This window comes from Podarcis muralis, chromosome 13, assembly GCF_964188315.1.
Source record: "Podarcis muralis chromosome 13, rPodMur119.hap1.1, whole genome shotgun sequence".
Lineage (NCBI taxonomy): Eukaryota > Metazoa > Chordata > Lepidosauria > Squamata > Lacertidae > Podarcis > Podarcis muralis.
Genome location: NC_135667.1, coordinates 900,091 through 914,849, shown reverse-complemented (window position 1 = coordinate 914,849; position 14,759 = coordinate 900,091). Strand labels below are relative to the sequence as shown.

The following is a 14,759-nucleotide window of genomic DNA, read 5'->3' as shown; positions in this document are numbered from 1 at the left end:
CTGCCTCTCACAGCCTAGTCAACCTCACAGGGTTGTTGTGGGAATTAAATGAGGAAGTGGGAGAACCCCGTGATGCCACCTGGAGATCTTTGGGGAGAACAGGTGGGGGTACCAGTGCAATGAATAAATATCCCACACAGCGACCCAGAACAAAACCCTGTCAAAAAATAAATCAATTTCCCCCCAAATTCACCACCCAGCCAGCAAAACCTCAGAACGTCCAGGAAAATGCTTAGGGGCTGCGTAAGTATCTCACTGGCCCACCCCCCATTTGTGGTGCCAGGCAGGCCAGGACCTTTCTATGGGGTGGCAGAGGAAGAAGGTCTGCAAGAGGGAGCTTTGTGGGGCTGCCCTATAGTCGCTTTTAGGCAATAAGCCGAGTCTCTCTTCCCTGGGTGCCAGAGGCTGCTGTAGGTTGCACCAACCTGTAGGTTTGGGAGTGGCCTTGCAGGAGTGTCGGAGAAGCCCAGAATCAGGACCCGTTTTGCACAAGAGAAAACTCAGGACAGACACAGCCGCCAAGATGGTCTTAGTGTTTTTATTTCCTATCAAAAGTAGAATGCAAAATATTCTCCCCGCAAACACACGTATAGAAATAGTTATATATATACAAATATAAATCAGATTTCTGTACAGAAAAGTGAAAAAATAACCTCCTCTAGGATTAGAATTAGATCTCTCTGTATAAATACTGGTTTTTGAGGCAGCGCAAGGGGGCAGGGGGCAGGCGTGACCCCTAAGTGCAAGGCAGAGAATAGCCGTGGGGCAGTTAGTCAATGGAGGGGGAAACAGACACCCTGGGGAGCCTCTCACAAGAGACGGATGCTCCTGAGTCAGCTAAAATCATCAGGCACCTGAAACTCAAGGTGACTCCCAGGCCCCAATTAAATAGCTAAATGCTGGCACTTTTACCCATTGAGGAGGGGGGCGCTCAGAATTGACTTGCTTCCAGTTTACTCTCTTTCAGCGCCAACGCTGCACAAAACCACCTTTCCTTTGGGACGTCCTTCCCCACCTATGTGGGGGGGGTGCCCTCTACTTCCCCCCCAATTTGTACCAAGCTCAGCCTTCAAGGGCCCTCGCTGGGGGGTCCCCGGCAGCCGCCCGGCTCAGCGGATCCAGAGGGGATAATCCACTTGGAGGGCAGCCAAGGCCTCTGGGCAAAACATCGCGTCTGCTGGGCTCAGCAATCCCACTGCCATTTTTACAATTAACTGGAAGCCGTCCTGGGAAATCACAAGGACGGGGGGAACTCGGGCCAGAGAGCCATTAAGCAGAAATGGAGGGGGGGGGACCCTCAGGCTGGCCAACGCTGCTGGCAGAGCGCCATTCGCAGCAGCTTCTGGGCCCGTGTGGGTCGCGGCAAGCTTGCCTCGAAACTTTGCAGAGAGGCCTCTGTTTTTTGCTTGGAGAAGACCCCGTGGCTCTTGGGGGTCTGGGCAAAAGGGCTCCTTCTGTGTGCCAGAGATTGCAAAATCTGTAGCGTCTCAAAGGTCTCCATGAAAGGAAGACTGGGCCGTGTTAAGGCCAGGCGTGTTTGGGTTTGAAAGAAAGTTGGAGATTACTTTTGGGAGTGCTTGGAGATGCGTGCAGTTTTCTTAGCCCTTTCCAGAGCAAGAAGGAACGGCAATGAGCGGTTTGCCCCACCTGCCCCACGGGAGAGATGCTGCCCTTCCTCAGGGGGGCACAAGAGGAGGAGGAGGGGAAGGTTGCCCACATCTCCACCATCATCATCATCACCCCAACAACGTATTTCATTAAATTCAAACAGTAAGCCAAACATATATTAAGCCTCTCTGTTAAAACATACTTCATAACAAATGTCCATCTCAGCAGTGCAGAAGGAAAATGGACGTATTCAAAGTGCTAATCTGCAGCCCCCACCCATCCACATCCGATGGGGGGGACACACAACCCTCATCCCCCCCCCACTCCAAACACATACATACATACTTAATAATAATAATAATAATAAAGAGAGAAGGCAGAGATCCCTGCTCTACTCCGACGTAAACATCAAATGAAGCCACTAGCCCTGACTGGGCAGGGGTCCAGTCCAGTGTGAGGTAGGGGGCACACATCATCGGGGGATTTCTTGGCATGGCCACAGCCCCACCCCATCCGAGGGTGAGCAAGGGTGCTCAGTCGCTCCCTGGCCCCCCAGCAAGGAAGACTCTGGTGGAGGCAGAAGCGGCTGTGCGGACATCGTGGTGGGAGCCTCGTCTTTCCGAAGAGTGGGTCTCCCAGGGGGCAGCGGAGCTGGCAGCCTCTTCCCAGCCGAAAGACCAACTGAGGCTTCTTCCCTGGGGGGTGAGAGGGCGCTGTGCCTGGTGCTACCACTCAGCAGCAGGGCAGAGGGAGGTCACGGCTGGCGACAGGTCTCTCTTTGGGGTTTGGGGGAATGTAGAGGGAGGGGAACAGAAAGGGAGGAAAAACTTCTTCCGGCTCCTGAGAGATTCTGGCTGAATGAGGTGGGGGCACTCAGGGCTCCATCACCTGCCCCATGAACAGGATGGTGCCTGTAAAGGAGAGAAAAAGAAGTGTTGCAGGAATTTATGTATAGGCTGGGGGGGGGGGGGTTGCCCCTCCAGCAGATATCATGCGCTATCACAATCACCACAATCACTTTTGTGATTTGTCCCCACAAAACACTTCATCAAAGGGCCTTTGCTGCACAGTACCAAATGCAAGAATTCACTGATCAATGGATCTCAGTACTGGCTCACAGGGGAAACTTCAGAAATTCATATAGAGATGTGAGCTCAGCTCCTCAGCTGCCCCTCTACCATAGTGATAATTCCTGGCCTCCTGATATTTGAGTGCCAGACAGGTAGCCATTCCAGAAATACCAAACCCAGATGAAGGCAAAAGGGTGGGATGAACTTGGCTGGGAAACAGGGAAATGGAAATCTCTCTTTTGTTCCACTTGATGGGTGTTTGGTGGAGGGCAAGGGGAACCATGGGGCAGGGTCCAGGATGCTCAGATTACGGCCACCAGACCTCCCCTTTCATGATGTAACCGTGATGTATGAGTGATGTAGTTTTTTTTTGGGGGGGGGGGACATGGGTATTAGCAGCTAATAAAAGTTTGGGTTCTCTTTTGTTTGGGGCTTCCACCTTGTTCCACCTGGTGGCAGGTGGGAGTCCTGTCGCCACAGTCTTCAATCAAGACCAAGCCGACTGGCTGCTGTTTTGCTCTGGGATTCCTGGCTGGGGTCCTTGTTTTTTGTCCAGGGGAGCCCCCAGATTTCTCCATTAACACAGGAAAAGGTGGGATATAAAATGCATTGATGACTAAATAATATAGGTGGGTTCAAAGGTCACTCCCGCCTTGGAGGGGAGGAAAAAGGCTGGGTGGTCCCAGAGGCGGCCACCAGGAGGCAGCCTTGCACCATTCCCAAACACAGTTGCAGACCTTGCTCTGTTTACAGGGTTTGTCACCCTAAGGTGGAGCAAACTTGTTCTCTGCAGAACCGAAACCACAAACAGGAAAAACGTCCTGAAGGCGAGAGTTGTTTTACAGGGGGACGGAGATCGGGTGGCCGTGGGAATTAGAGATTCTTGAGCTGCAATTCCTGCCCTGCAGGGGGGTTGGGCTAGATGACCCTTAGGGGTCCCTTCCAACTCCACGATTCTGTGATTCTGTGAAAAGCGCTCTTACCGGTTGGGTTGTGTCGCACGAGGAAGAGGAAGGGCCTGTCCATCACAATCTCCAGGGGGGCCATCCGGGCGTAGATGATGACAGCTGAGGAAAGGAAACAGGATTCTTATTGCATCTTACTTTCTCTTTCTCTTTAGTTTTCTTTCTGATTGATATGTTGCTTTTTTATTATTCTGTTTAGCTTAGTTTGGATTTTACTGTATAGTATGTTGACGCGGGTGGCGCTGTGGTCCAAACCACAGAGCCTAGGGCTTGTCGATCAGAAGGTTGGCGGTTCGAATCCCCGCGATGGGGTGAGCTCCCGTTGCTCGGTCCCTGCTCCTGCCAACCTAGCAGTTCGAAAGCACCTCAAAGTGCAAGTAGATAAATACCTCCAGCGGGAAGGTAAACGGTGTTTCCGTGCGCTGCTCTGGTTCGCGAGAAGCGGCTTAGTCCTGCTGGCCACATGACCCGGAAGCTGTACGCCACTCCCTTGGCCAATAAAGCGAGATGAGCGCCGTAACCCCAGAATCATACGCGACTGGGCCTAATGGTCAGGGGTCCCTTTACTTTTACCTTTTATTTTGATAATAAAATTGATATTATCAATATTTCATTATCAATTAATAAAATAGATTTTTAGAAAGGAAGAGGAGTTTGAGGGCTGCATTGATGTGAGGAACTGGAGGCAGCCCAGGAATTGAGCTGGCTCTTTGGGGTCACCCCAGGAAAGAGATGCGGTGGGGGAGGGGTGTATCTGGATGAAACCTCCAAAGACCCCCTAAGCAATAGGGTCAATGGTCATCTGCTCTGCTTTGGGGAAAGGGTTAACAAGGGCATTTTCTGCCGTGGCTATTTGGGACGATGCAGTAGATGAGGTTCCATCTTTGGTCACCTGCTCCAGGTGTCTTTTGGAGACAACCCTTCCCTCCCCCCCCCCCCGGGCTTTACTGCAACCTGAATTTTATTGCTCACCTGTTTTAATATTAAGCAGTTCAGAACATTTCTCCAGGGGAAGTAAGCTGATCAGAGCTCTGATAAGCAGGTTCAAAACTCCCCCCCCCCAAAAAAATACAACTTCAGCAACGGCGGCCTCACCTGTGGCAGAGGAGGCCTCCGTTCCGCTCTCATTCACGTCGATCTTCACCTTCTGCAGGGCCTGAGCCACGAAGAGGGATTCTTGGTCTGCAAAGGGGGACAAGGCAGTGAGCAGGGGAAGGGGGCCGCAGAGGGGCAGGAGGGGGCATGGGGGGCCATAGGCTGCCTCGTTCTCAGCTGGGGTGTCTGAGAGTTTTCAAAGAGAGGTCAGATGGGCGCCTGCAAGGGCTTCTTTCGCTGCAGTTCCTGCATCCCATGTGGGGTTGGGCTGGATGACCACTGGGGGACCCATGCAACCCTACAATTCTATGAGTCGTTTGAGGTTTCTAAGCAGAGGTGGGAAGCACATCTGCCAGGGATTCTGTTGCTGTGATTCCTGCGTTGCTGGTGGGGTTGGACTAGACAACCCTTGGGAACCCTTTCAAAATCTACAATGCTAAAAGCAAGCTGGGCATCAATATAGCCCCCGCCGCGTCCTCTGCAACAGTGCAATATATTTTTATTTGGAGTGTGGAAGGAGAAAACAGCACTCCGATCGGGTGGCTGCTTCTGCAGCACACTCCTAAAAACCTTTCCACCCCAAAATGCTGTTTGACTTTCCTGTGTAGTCTGGGAGCTGGCTGCGGTCAGGCCAAGGCCTTCGGCACATGCTCAACAGCACCTCTTTGTTATTGCTTTAATAATAATAATAATAATAATAATAATAATAATAATAATAATAATAATTCTGGGAGGCTTCCAACCAAATATTAAAATACAGTAATACATCAAACATTAAAAGCTTCCCTAAACAGAGCTGCCTTCAGATGTCTTCTAAAAGTCTGGTAGTTGTTTTTCTCTTTTACATCTGCTGGGAGGGCGTTCCACAGGGCGGGCGCCACCACCGAGAAGGCCCTCTCCCTGGTTCCCTGTAACTTGGCTTCTTGCAGTCAGGGAACCACCAGAAGGCCCTTGGAGCTGGACCTCAGTGTCCGGGCTGAACGATGGGAGTGGAGACACTCCTTCAGATATACTGGACCGAGGCAGTTTAGGGCTTTAAAGGTCAGCGCCAACACTTTGAATTGTGCTCAGAAATGTACTGGGAGCCAATGAAGATCTTTCAGGACTGGTGTATTGGGGTCTCGGCGGCCGCTCCCAGTCACCAGTCTGGCTGCCGCATCTGGATTAGTTGCAGTTTCCGGGACACCTTCAAATGTAGCCCCACATAGAGCGCATGGCAGTAGTCCAGGCGAGAGATAACCAGAGCATGCACCACTCTGGCCAGACAGTCTGCGGGCAGGTAGGGTCTCATCCTGCATACCAGATGGAACTGATAAACAGCTGCCCTGGACACAGAATTGACCTGCGCCTCCATGGACAGCTGTGAGTCCAGAATTACTCCCAGGCTGCGCACCTGGTCCTTCAGGTGCACAGTCACCCCATTCAGGACCAGGGAGTCTTACACACCTGCCCGCCTCCTGTCCTCCAAAAACAGAGCTTGCTGGATCCGGCCCGTAGCCTGCCTAGCCCAGCACCCTGCTCTCACAGGGGCCAACCAGCTTCCCAAAGGAGGGTTTCCCAGCACAAAAGCAGCTCTCCCTTCCTCTGGTTTGCAGTATCTGGGATTCAGAAGCATCGCTGCCTTAACTCTGAAACACGTTCTCACACGCTGCAGTTGGGGAGCTACAACCAGGCACCCCGGGGTGCAGATGCCCAGAAGGGTCTTCACACAGGGATCAGAAGGGACTGACCTGAGAGGCTGCTGAAGTTGGCTTTTCTTGCGTCGAACATGTCCTTCATTCCCAGGGTCTCCAGGGGCCCCCGGAGGTCTGCTTCGCTCTCCAAGGAGAATCTGCAGAAAAAGGAAGGCGAGAGGTGAGGGGGGGGTGTGTGTCACAGTCCAGGCAGCCACCGGCTCCACACCATGGCTGGGAGATGTGGCAGGATCTGCACCCAAATCACAGCTTGCTTGCCTGATTGCTAGATAGTCACAGACAGGGGATTCCAGAATTTCATATTCTCTAAACGTTTGTGGTTTGTAGTAAAAAGTTAATCTTTGCTTCTCCCTGTCACTGCACACACTTCTTACCTATAATGGGGTAAGATGTCTGTAAGCTCCCCTCCATAATAATAATAATAATAATAATAATAATAATAATAATAATAATAATAATTTATTATTTATACCCCGCCCATCTGGCTGGGTTTCCCAGAAAGCACACTCCATTTTGAACTGGGCTGTAGAGTTTTGTAACGTTTAGGGATTACTGCCTCTTTGAGTTTCACCACCGTAACTGTTGGAACCTGGCAAGACTTTTAATGTGAGTAAACCCTACGTTTTTCTGGCTTACTTAAACAGTCTGGAGAGTGATTTCCTTGTTAAGAGGGGAACATAAACAGGAGAAGATAATCCAAGTTTGCATCCTTGGATATCATAATTGTTCCAGGAGGTTAGATAGACTTCTCCCAAGAGCTTCTACAGATAAACTGCACACGGGTGGAGATTTTACTCTGCTGTAATAGATACTTAGGGACGCTGGTGGTGCTGTGGTCTAAACCACTGAGCCTAGGGCTTGCCAATCAGAAGGTCAGCGGTTCGAATCCCCGCGACGGGGTGAGTGCCCATTGTTCGGTCCCTGCTCCTGCCAACCTAGCAGTTCGAAAGCACATCAAAGTGCAAGTAGATAAATAGGTATCGCTCTGGCAGGAAGGTAAATGGCGTTTCCGTGCGCTGCTCTGGTTCGCCAGAAGCGGCTTCGTCATGCTGGCCATATGACCCGGAAGCTGTACGCCGGCTCCCTTGGCCAGTAAAGCGAGATGAGCGCCGCAACCCCAGAGTCGGCCACGACTGGACCTAATGGTCAGGGGTCCCTTTACCTTTACTTAATAGATACTTGCATACTAGTAAGGGAGAGGAAGGATAATTAATAAACTACCCACCCCTGCTCATCTAAATCCACCCAACAGGAGAGATGGGGGTCTGGCGTGGACCCAGGGGAGTCTTGGTTCCCCACATTCCCACCTGCCCTCCTCAGGTGAAGTGTTGAGGCACCTACTTGGGTAAGACCAGGAGCCTTGTCACTTCCGTCATGTTCCTCTTCCATTCGGCCACCAGCTGGGAGTCGATGATGTTGGTCAGGGCAGAGAGCGGGGTGTCCAGCTCAAAGGGGGCGGCAATGAGCATGCTGAGGGTCTCCCCCTGGTAGGGCAGCTCGATGACATCGTACTCGACTCCTGTAGGGCTGGAGAATTCGCCTGCAGAGGACAGGACAGGAGGGCGTAAGAACAGAAGGAGAGACTGCTGGGTCAGGCCAAAGGGGGCCCACCTGGTCCAGCATCCTGGCTAAGAAATCTAGGACTCTAGATAGACTGCACCTGGACCTGGAGGTTCCATTAGAGGAGCCCAGCTGCTGGATCAACCAATGGCCTATCTAATCCTGCCTCCCGTTCTCACAGTGGCAAACCCACAAGCGGGACCTAAGCACAAGAGCAAGTCTTCCCTCCTGAGCAGCTGGGATTCAGAAGTTTTCCTGATGCAGAGCATCGCCATCCTGACTAGTAGCCGTTGCATAACGGTCTCTGGCAAACAAGCAGCAACGGCTTTATGTTGCTTACAAGTTTAATTACAAGAAGAAACACGTCCAGAGCACGTCCCTCCCGCCTGCTCTCATTATCAGTAGTTGCTCAGTCTGACTCATTCTTCCACCAGGAAGAACGCCAAAACCCCGCCTTTCTTCTCCTTCCCTTCCGTTGTTCTCTGAGCTTCTCTCGTCTCCTAGTTTGGGGACTGAACGGCTGGCCTGTCTCCTCCCCACTCCCTGAAGACACAGCCTCAGCCTCTGGCTTATCTGCTAGTTGCCTGGCAGCGCTCCTGCCAACTTCCAACTCTCCCTCTCCTTGGGAGCTAAGTGCTTCTTCCCTGGGAAGGAGGGGGCCGGGCTGTGCTCTCTAAACTCGGCTCCTTGCTCGCTTAGTTCAGTTTCTGAGGCTGCGCTCTGGGGGGCCACGTTCCTGACACATTGATGACCTCATTCTCCAGGAGGAGGAGGAAGAGGAAGACCCCTTCCCACCCCACCTCTCGGCTAGCCCCTGCTCACCGTAGTTGCACTTTGCCGTCTGCTCCATCATGGGGACAGACAGGGTGCTCCCGTCCAACTTGTGGAAGAGGCGCTCCCTGGTGGCCGCCTCTGGGAAGGGCAGGTTCCAGAGGCCCTTGAAGTGGATGGCGTTCACCAGGACCAGGCGGGTCATGTGGTCCAGGGTCCCCTCGGGCAGGAAGTCCTGGATCATCCCTGGGGAAAGGCATGCATGCTGTCAGATTTGCACACCGCCCTTTGCCCACAAACCTCAGGGCGGTTCGTAGCGTAAAGACACAAGATGCATAAAAAAACTAATAACTGGACAGATGGCATGGCATCTCTTGCACCCCATGAACGCATCCCTTGCAGGCAGAGATTGTGCAGGGGCAAATTTAATGACCTTTGGAACATATTTATGGAAACCATAGAGACCCATGAATCAACATATACTGGAGGGAAATAATAAATTTATCCACATATATATAGTTCTGTAACTTTGATTAATTTTTTTGTTATTTTGTTCCTGTTGCTTCCCTCTGTTTTTTAAAATTTTCCTTTTCCTCTTTTCTTCCCTTATTTATTTCAGCTCACTGCAATACTCTCAAACACTGTGCGGAAAATTCTTTTTTAATTTCATTTTTCATTTTTTACAAATACTTTAGGGGGGGAAACTTTACAAATCTAATTTACCTTTCTCTCAACTTTCCTCCCCCTCCCTTCTGCGGTTCTTTATTTCACATATTTTTATTACTGCATATCCAATTCAAATACATTTATAAATTTTCCCTAATCCTTCCGTTTATTATCTCTTACTGCACGTGCTTATAATGTTTTAATATGTCCTCAAATCATAATAAAAAACCCTTTCTGGCAAGTGGGCTGGATCCTGCGTTGTCCCCCATGGGCCTGCCCACCTGTCAATCATCGTGACTGTCAGGTGGCCCAGTTCACCCCCTTGCCCTGCAGTGCTGCCAAGGGAGAGGCTCACCTTTCGTGCGGTCCTGCACCCAGCTGTTGATGATCCTGCGCGCTTCCTCGCTCTCCGTGAAGTTCACCTGCTTGACCGTCTGGCGGAAGACCCGGTGGAAGTGGGGCATGAACCCCGGGCTGAGCTCCAGGTCCCTCTGCACAAAGAGGGCGTCGGCCGTGTCCACTACGTCTTTGTTCCTGGGGTCCGTCAGCGCCTTCTGCAACCAACGCAGGGCTCTGGGGGTGCCCCACTCTGCAGGGAGGAAGCGCCCAGAGAGGGCGGGAGATCATTAGTAATAAATAATAATATTTTATTTATTTATACCCCGCCCTTCCCGGTTCAGAAAACCGAGCTCAGGGCGGCTAACAACAAATTTAAAACACTTAATTGATGCAGCAAAAAAACAGCATAAAATACAGTTGTTGTTGTTGTTGTTTAGTCGTTTAGTCGTGTCCGACTCTTCGTGACCCCATGGACCGGAGCATGCCAGGCACTCCTGTCTTTCACTGCCTCAGAATTCAAAAATCAATTTAGGGGGAAATCCATCCACTAAACATTAGATGATCACCAGGGCTAGCTGGCTAAATGAGTCCTATTTGGGCCAGCGACAAGACCAGGGGAGAATTAGCTGTGGGATCCCAGAGCAGGTAATCTTCATAAAAAGGGGAGGGGGAGGGAAGGAAGGAAGGGGAATAAAAGATGAGGCTAAGTTCAAATTGAAAGCCAGGCAGAATAGCTCTGTCTTACAGGCCCTGCAGAAGGAGGTTAAATCCTGCAGGACCCTGGTCTCCTGGGACAGAGCATTCCACCAGGTTGGAACCACCACTGAGAAGGCCCCGGCCCCGGTGGAGGACAGTCTGACTTCCTTAGGGCCCTCTAAACTATGGTTCTTCATGGACCTTAAGGTCCTCTGCGGGGCAGACCAGGAGAGGCCATCCCATAAATACAAGCGTCCCCCCCCCCTTTTCTCTCTCTCCATTTCTTCCACCTTTTCATTGTCCATTGCAGCTTGTTTCTCAACGCACCCTCTACCCAAACCAACGGATTCACATGACAAGGAGGCTGATCCTCAAAGGCATTACTTGGCAGGGTGAGACTGACGACTGGAATGTCGGAACTGAAGGTTATAACCGGTTCAAGAGGAACAGACCAAACAGGAAGGGAGGAGCAGCAGCATTGTATATAAAGGATGTGTACACTTGTGGAGAAATCCACGACTGGGAGCATGGAAGGCAGGTTGAGAGTATAGGGGTATAAATTTCAGGAGAGAAAAACAACAGGGACCTTACTGTGGGGTCTGCTAGAGACCGCCAAGCCAGAAGACTTGGGTGATGGCTTCCTAGAGCAGACTACCCAAGATTCAAAAAGGAGCTATAGTAGTCATGGGAGACTTTGACGACCCCAATATCTGTTGGGACTCCAAACTCTGCTAAGAATGTATGGTCCAAAAATTCCCCAGCTGCTCGCTGACCATTTCATGTCTCAGAAAGGGGAAGAAGCAACAAGGAGACCATCTATCTTGGACCTGGTCCACACCAACTGATTGATAAAGTGGAAGTGCCAGGAAACTCGGGAGGAAGTGGTCATGTCCTTCTGGGTTTCACAATATAGAGGCAAGGGAAAGCTGAGCGTAGTCAGACACACACAATCTGGACTTTAAGAAGGCCAATTTCAAAAAGCTGAAGGAGCTACTGGGTGAGATCCCGTGGTCAGAAATACTCAAAGAGAAGGGAATCCCAGATGGATGGGAGTTTCTAAAAGGAGAAATGTTGAAGCCCCAAATGCACACAGTGCCAACAAGAAAGAAAAGTGGGAGGCATTTAAGGAAAGTGGTGTAAGGAGCTTACAGATTAAAGTTTTCTACCCCACTTCTCTCTCCCCCCCTCTCTCCCCCCCATCTCTTTTCCCACCTCTCTTCTCCCCCAGCCTTATGCTGTAAAGGTAAAGGGACCCCTGACCATTAGTCCAGTTGTGACCGACTCTGGGGTTGCGGTGCTCATCTCGCTTTACTGGCCGAGGGAGCTGGCGTACAGCTTACGGGTCATGTGGCCAGCAGGACTAAGCCACTTCTGGCGACCCAGAGCAGCGCACGGAAACGCTGTTTACCTTCCTACTGGAGTGGTACCTATTTATCTACTTGCACTTGACATGCTTTCAAACTGCTAGGCTGGCAGGAGCAGGGACTGAGCAACGGGAGCTCACCCCGTCGTGGGAATTCGAACCGCTGACCTTCTGATCGGCAAGTCCTAGGCTCTGTGGTTTAACCCACTGCGCCACCCGTGCCCCATACCTTATGCTGTATACAGCATCAAAGTCTCACATCGAATATAACTGATCTATAGAAAGGACTTTATGATCTGAAAATGCACAAAAGTTTGTACTTTTGTAACCCAAGAAAATCTTTAATAAAAACTTTTTTTTTTAAGGGACAAATGTAAGGTTCTACACTTAGGCAGGAAGAACCAGCTACATAATTGTAAGATGGGGGGGGGGGGCACCTGGCTTACTAGTAGTACATGTGACAGAGATCAGGGGGTCTTAGTGGTGCACAAGCTGAACATGAGTTTGCAGTGTGATGCAGCAGCAAAAAAGGCTAAAGCTATTCTAGGCTGCATCCACAGAAGTCTAGTGTCTGGATCAAGGGAAGGAATAGTCCCACTCTATTCTGCCTTGGTCAGACAACACTTGGAATCCTGTGTCCAATTCTGGGCACCGCAGTTTAAAGGAGGTTGACCAGCTGGAAGGTGTGCAGAGAAGGTTTGACCAAGAGCATCAAGGGTCTGGAAATTAAGCCTGATGAGGAATGGTTGAAGGAGCTGGGCATGTATAGCCTGGAGAAGAGGAGCTATGAGGGCAAACATCACATATCTTCAGGGCTGCCACGTGAAAGATGGAGCAAGCATGTTTCCTGCTGCTCCAAAGGGCAGGACTCGAATCCAGGGCTTGATATTGCAAGGAAGGAGATTCGGACTCCCTTGGGAGGTTGTGGTTCATCAGTCTTGGGTGCTTTAGCTGAGATTCCTGCATTGCAGGGGGCGGGACTAGGTGACTCTACAATTCTATGGTCTGGATGCATGAGTCGCCCCAGTTGCATAAGAGGCAGTTAAAAACAACAACTAATTCCCCAATTAAAACAAAACATGAATGTTGACACAGTGGGTGACTCCCCCTGTATCACCAGCTCAGCAAATGAAGATGTGGGGTTTGTTTTGGTGCTTTGACCAGATAGCCCATGACAGACTCTGGCTCTGCTTGGAAGAGGCAGGGAGCTCAAGGAGGCCAAGGAAAAGAGGGGGCCCACTCACCCCTCAGTTCCTCCCCCAAGACGGACCCCTGAATATCACTGCAACACCAGGGGTGGGGAGGCAGCCGCCTTCCTTGCATGGGGTGGGGGTCAGCTCAGGAGAACAGCATCACAACCCAGCTTGGCCACCGCTGGGGTGTCAGGGAAATAGCTGGGGGTTCTCCCCACATATTTCTTGCCTGAGTGGGCTGGCTTGCTCCGGCTAGTGGTGGGGTCTGTCCTGCGGGGCGTCTCCTGCCCCCTAAGGGGATGCATCCTGCACCTCAAGTGGACGTCAAGTGGATGCCGGCGAGGAGGAACTTTGCTGCCACCCTCACGTTTCCCTTGTTGCAGCAAAGCCAGGGCAAAGTGTCGGAGGCTTCCCTGAGCCGCTGCGCCCCCTCGCCCCCTCTCGAGCCCCCCACCCGGGCTGCGGACTCACCGTCGAGGCTGAAAGCCATGCTGTCCTGGATCTGTCTCCGCGTCTCGCCGGCGGCGGCCATCTGCAGCATGGCCAGGACGGAGGCGACGCCGTAGGGAGAGAAGGCCACGTTGCGCTCGCCGGAGGCGGCGGCCACCTCGCGGAAGACGCGCACGCCGAAGTCGGTGGAGAGGCTGGCCACGCGGGAGACCCCCGGCCGGGCGAGGGGCGCCGGGGACGCCCAAGAGAGGGCCAGCAGCCCCGCCAGGGTGACAGCCCAGACCAGGCTCCGGGAGGCGCCGGGGATCGTGCTCGACGGCAGAGGCATCCTAGGAAGGGGAGGAGAAGGCGGTGAGAGAGGAGACCCCCGACGAGAGGAAGGCGCAAGGCTCGGTCGTCTGGGAATCGGGGCGCGGGGCTGGGGGACGGGGTAGGGCGACGCAGGCTTGGAGAGGGGTCTCCCTTCCCCGGGGGCGCCTTCGTCCAGATGCGCAACTCGAGGGGGCGGCGGGACAGCGCTTGGTCGTCGTCCCCCCCGCCCTAGGGCCGCTTTCGGTGCTCTTCCCGGTCCCGATTCCCCTCCAGAGGAAACCTGAAGCCCCTGCAACGCGGGAAGGCAGGCACGGCGAGTACGGGACCCTGCCTGGACACGCGTCCGCCTCTCCCGACGTGCGTTGCAGCCCGCAGGACTGCCCAGCGAGCGAGCGAGCAGCTTCGGTTCCTTTCCTACCTGCTTGTTTTCTCTCTCTGTCTGGCGGGAGCGACTCTTGCTCGGTGCTGCGGCTTTTGTGGCTGGGGCTGCCTGCCGAGGGCTGCTTTTATGCCCGCCCGCCCAGCCGCGGGCCAGGAAGCCGCGATGAAGTCACCGGCCGGCCCCGCCGCTCCCCTCCCTCGTCGCGATGAGCAACGCCCGCAAACAACTCCCGCCGCCTCGCTGCGCCCCGTGGCGGGAGTGGGGCGGCGGAGGGGCGCGGAGAGGCTGAGTCACGCCCCGGCGGCGGCAGCGGAGCGCGGAGGGGGCTTGGCTGCCCAGATGTGGCCCCTCCTCCTCCTCCTGCTGCCCCCCAACCCCATCCCTGCCCCAGGACCAGGAGTCCTCCAGAAGTGGGGGGGGAGAGAGAATGGCAGGATTGTAGAGTTGCACGGGACCCTCAGGGGTTGTCTAGTCTGACCCCCTGCAATGCAGGAATCTCAGCCCTTGGCTGCAGAACTGGAGCTCCCTCCTTCTCCTGTGGCTTCAGAAATATTGCCACCTCCCACAACATAAAGCCACTGACAACCCTCTCCTC

General features: G+C 52.9%; 1 protein-coding gene across 1 annotated transcript; it reads right to left on the bottom strand.

Moving 5' to 3' along the window:
- Positions 1-519: 519 nt before the first annotated feature.
- Positions 520-14,355, bottom strand: SERPINE1 (serpin family E member 1). The gene is made up of 9 exons (XM_028703528.2): positions 14,201-14,355; positions 13,492-13,799; positions 9,785-10,018; positions 8,815-9,009; positions 7,774-7,972; positions 6,469-6,569; positions 4,739-4,825; positions 3,662-3,745; positions 520-2,519 (listed from the first exon to the last, which is right to left on the bottom strand). The coding sequence occupies exons 2-9, from the start codon at positions 13,796-13,798 to the stop codon at positions 2,482-2,484; spliced, it is 1,245 nt and encodes a 414-aa protein (XP_028559361.2). The 5' UTR covers position 13,799; positions 14,201-14,355; the 3' UTR covers positions 520-2,481.
- Positions 14,356-14,759: the final 404 nt, after the last annotated feature.

What these genes read in the sequence shown, in the direction of transcription:
- SERPINE1 (XM_028703528.2), bottom strand. Translation starts at nt 13,798, where the DNA reads ATGCCTCTGCCGTCGAGCACGATCCCCGGCGCCTCCCGGAGCCTGGTC. An exon ending in GACGGCAAAGTGCAACTACG is followed by an intron (nt 7,973 to 8,814) that starts GTGAGCAGGGGC and finishes TGTCCTCTGCAG; the next exon opens with GCGAATTCTCCAGCCCTACA. An exon ending in GGAGGCCTCCTCTGCCACAG is followed by an intron (nt 3,746 to 4,738) that starts GTGAGGCCGCCG and finishes TCCTTTCCTCAG; the next exon opens with CTGTCATCATCTACGCCCGG.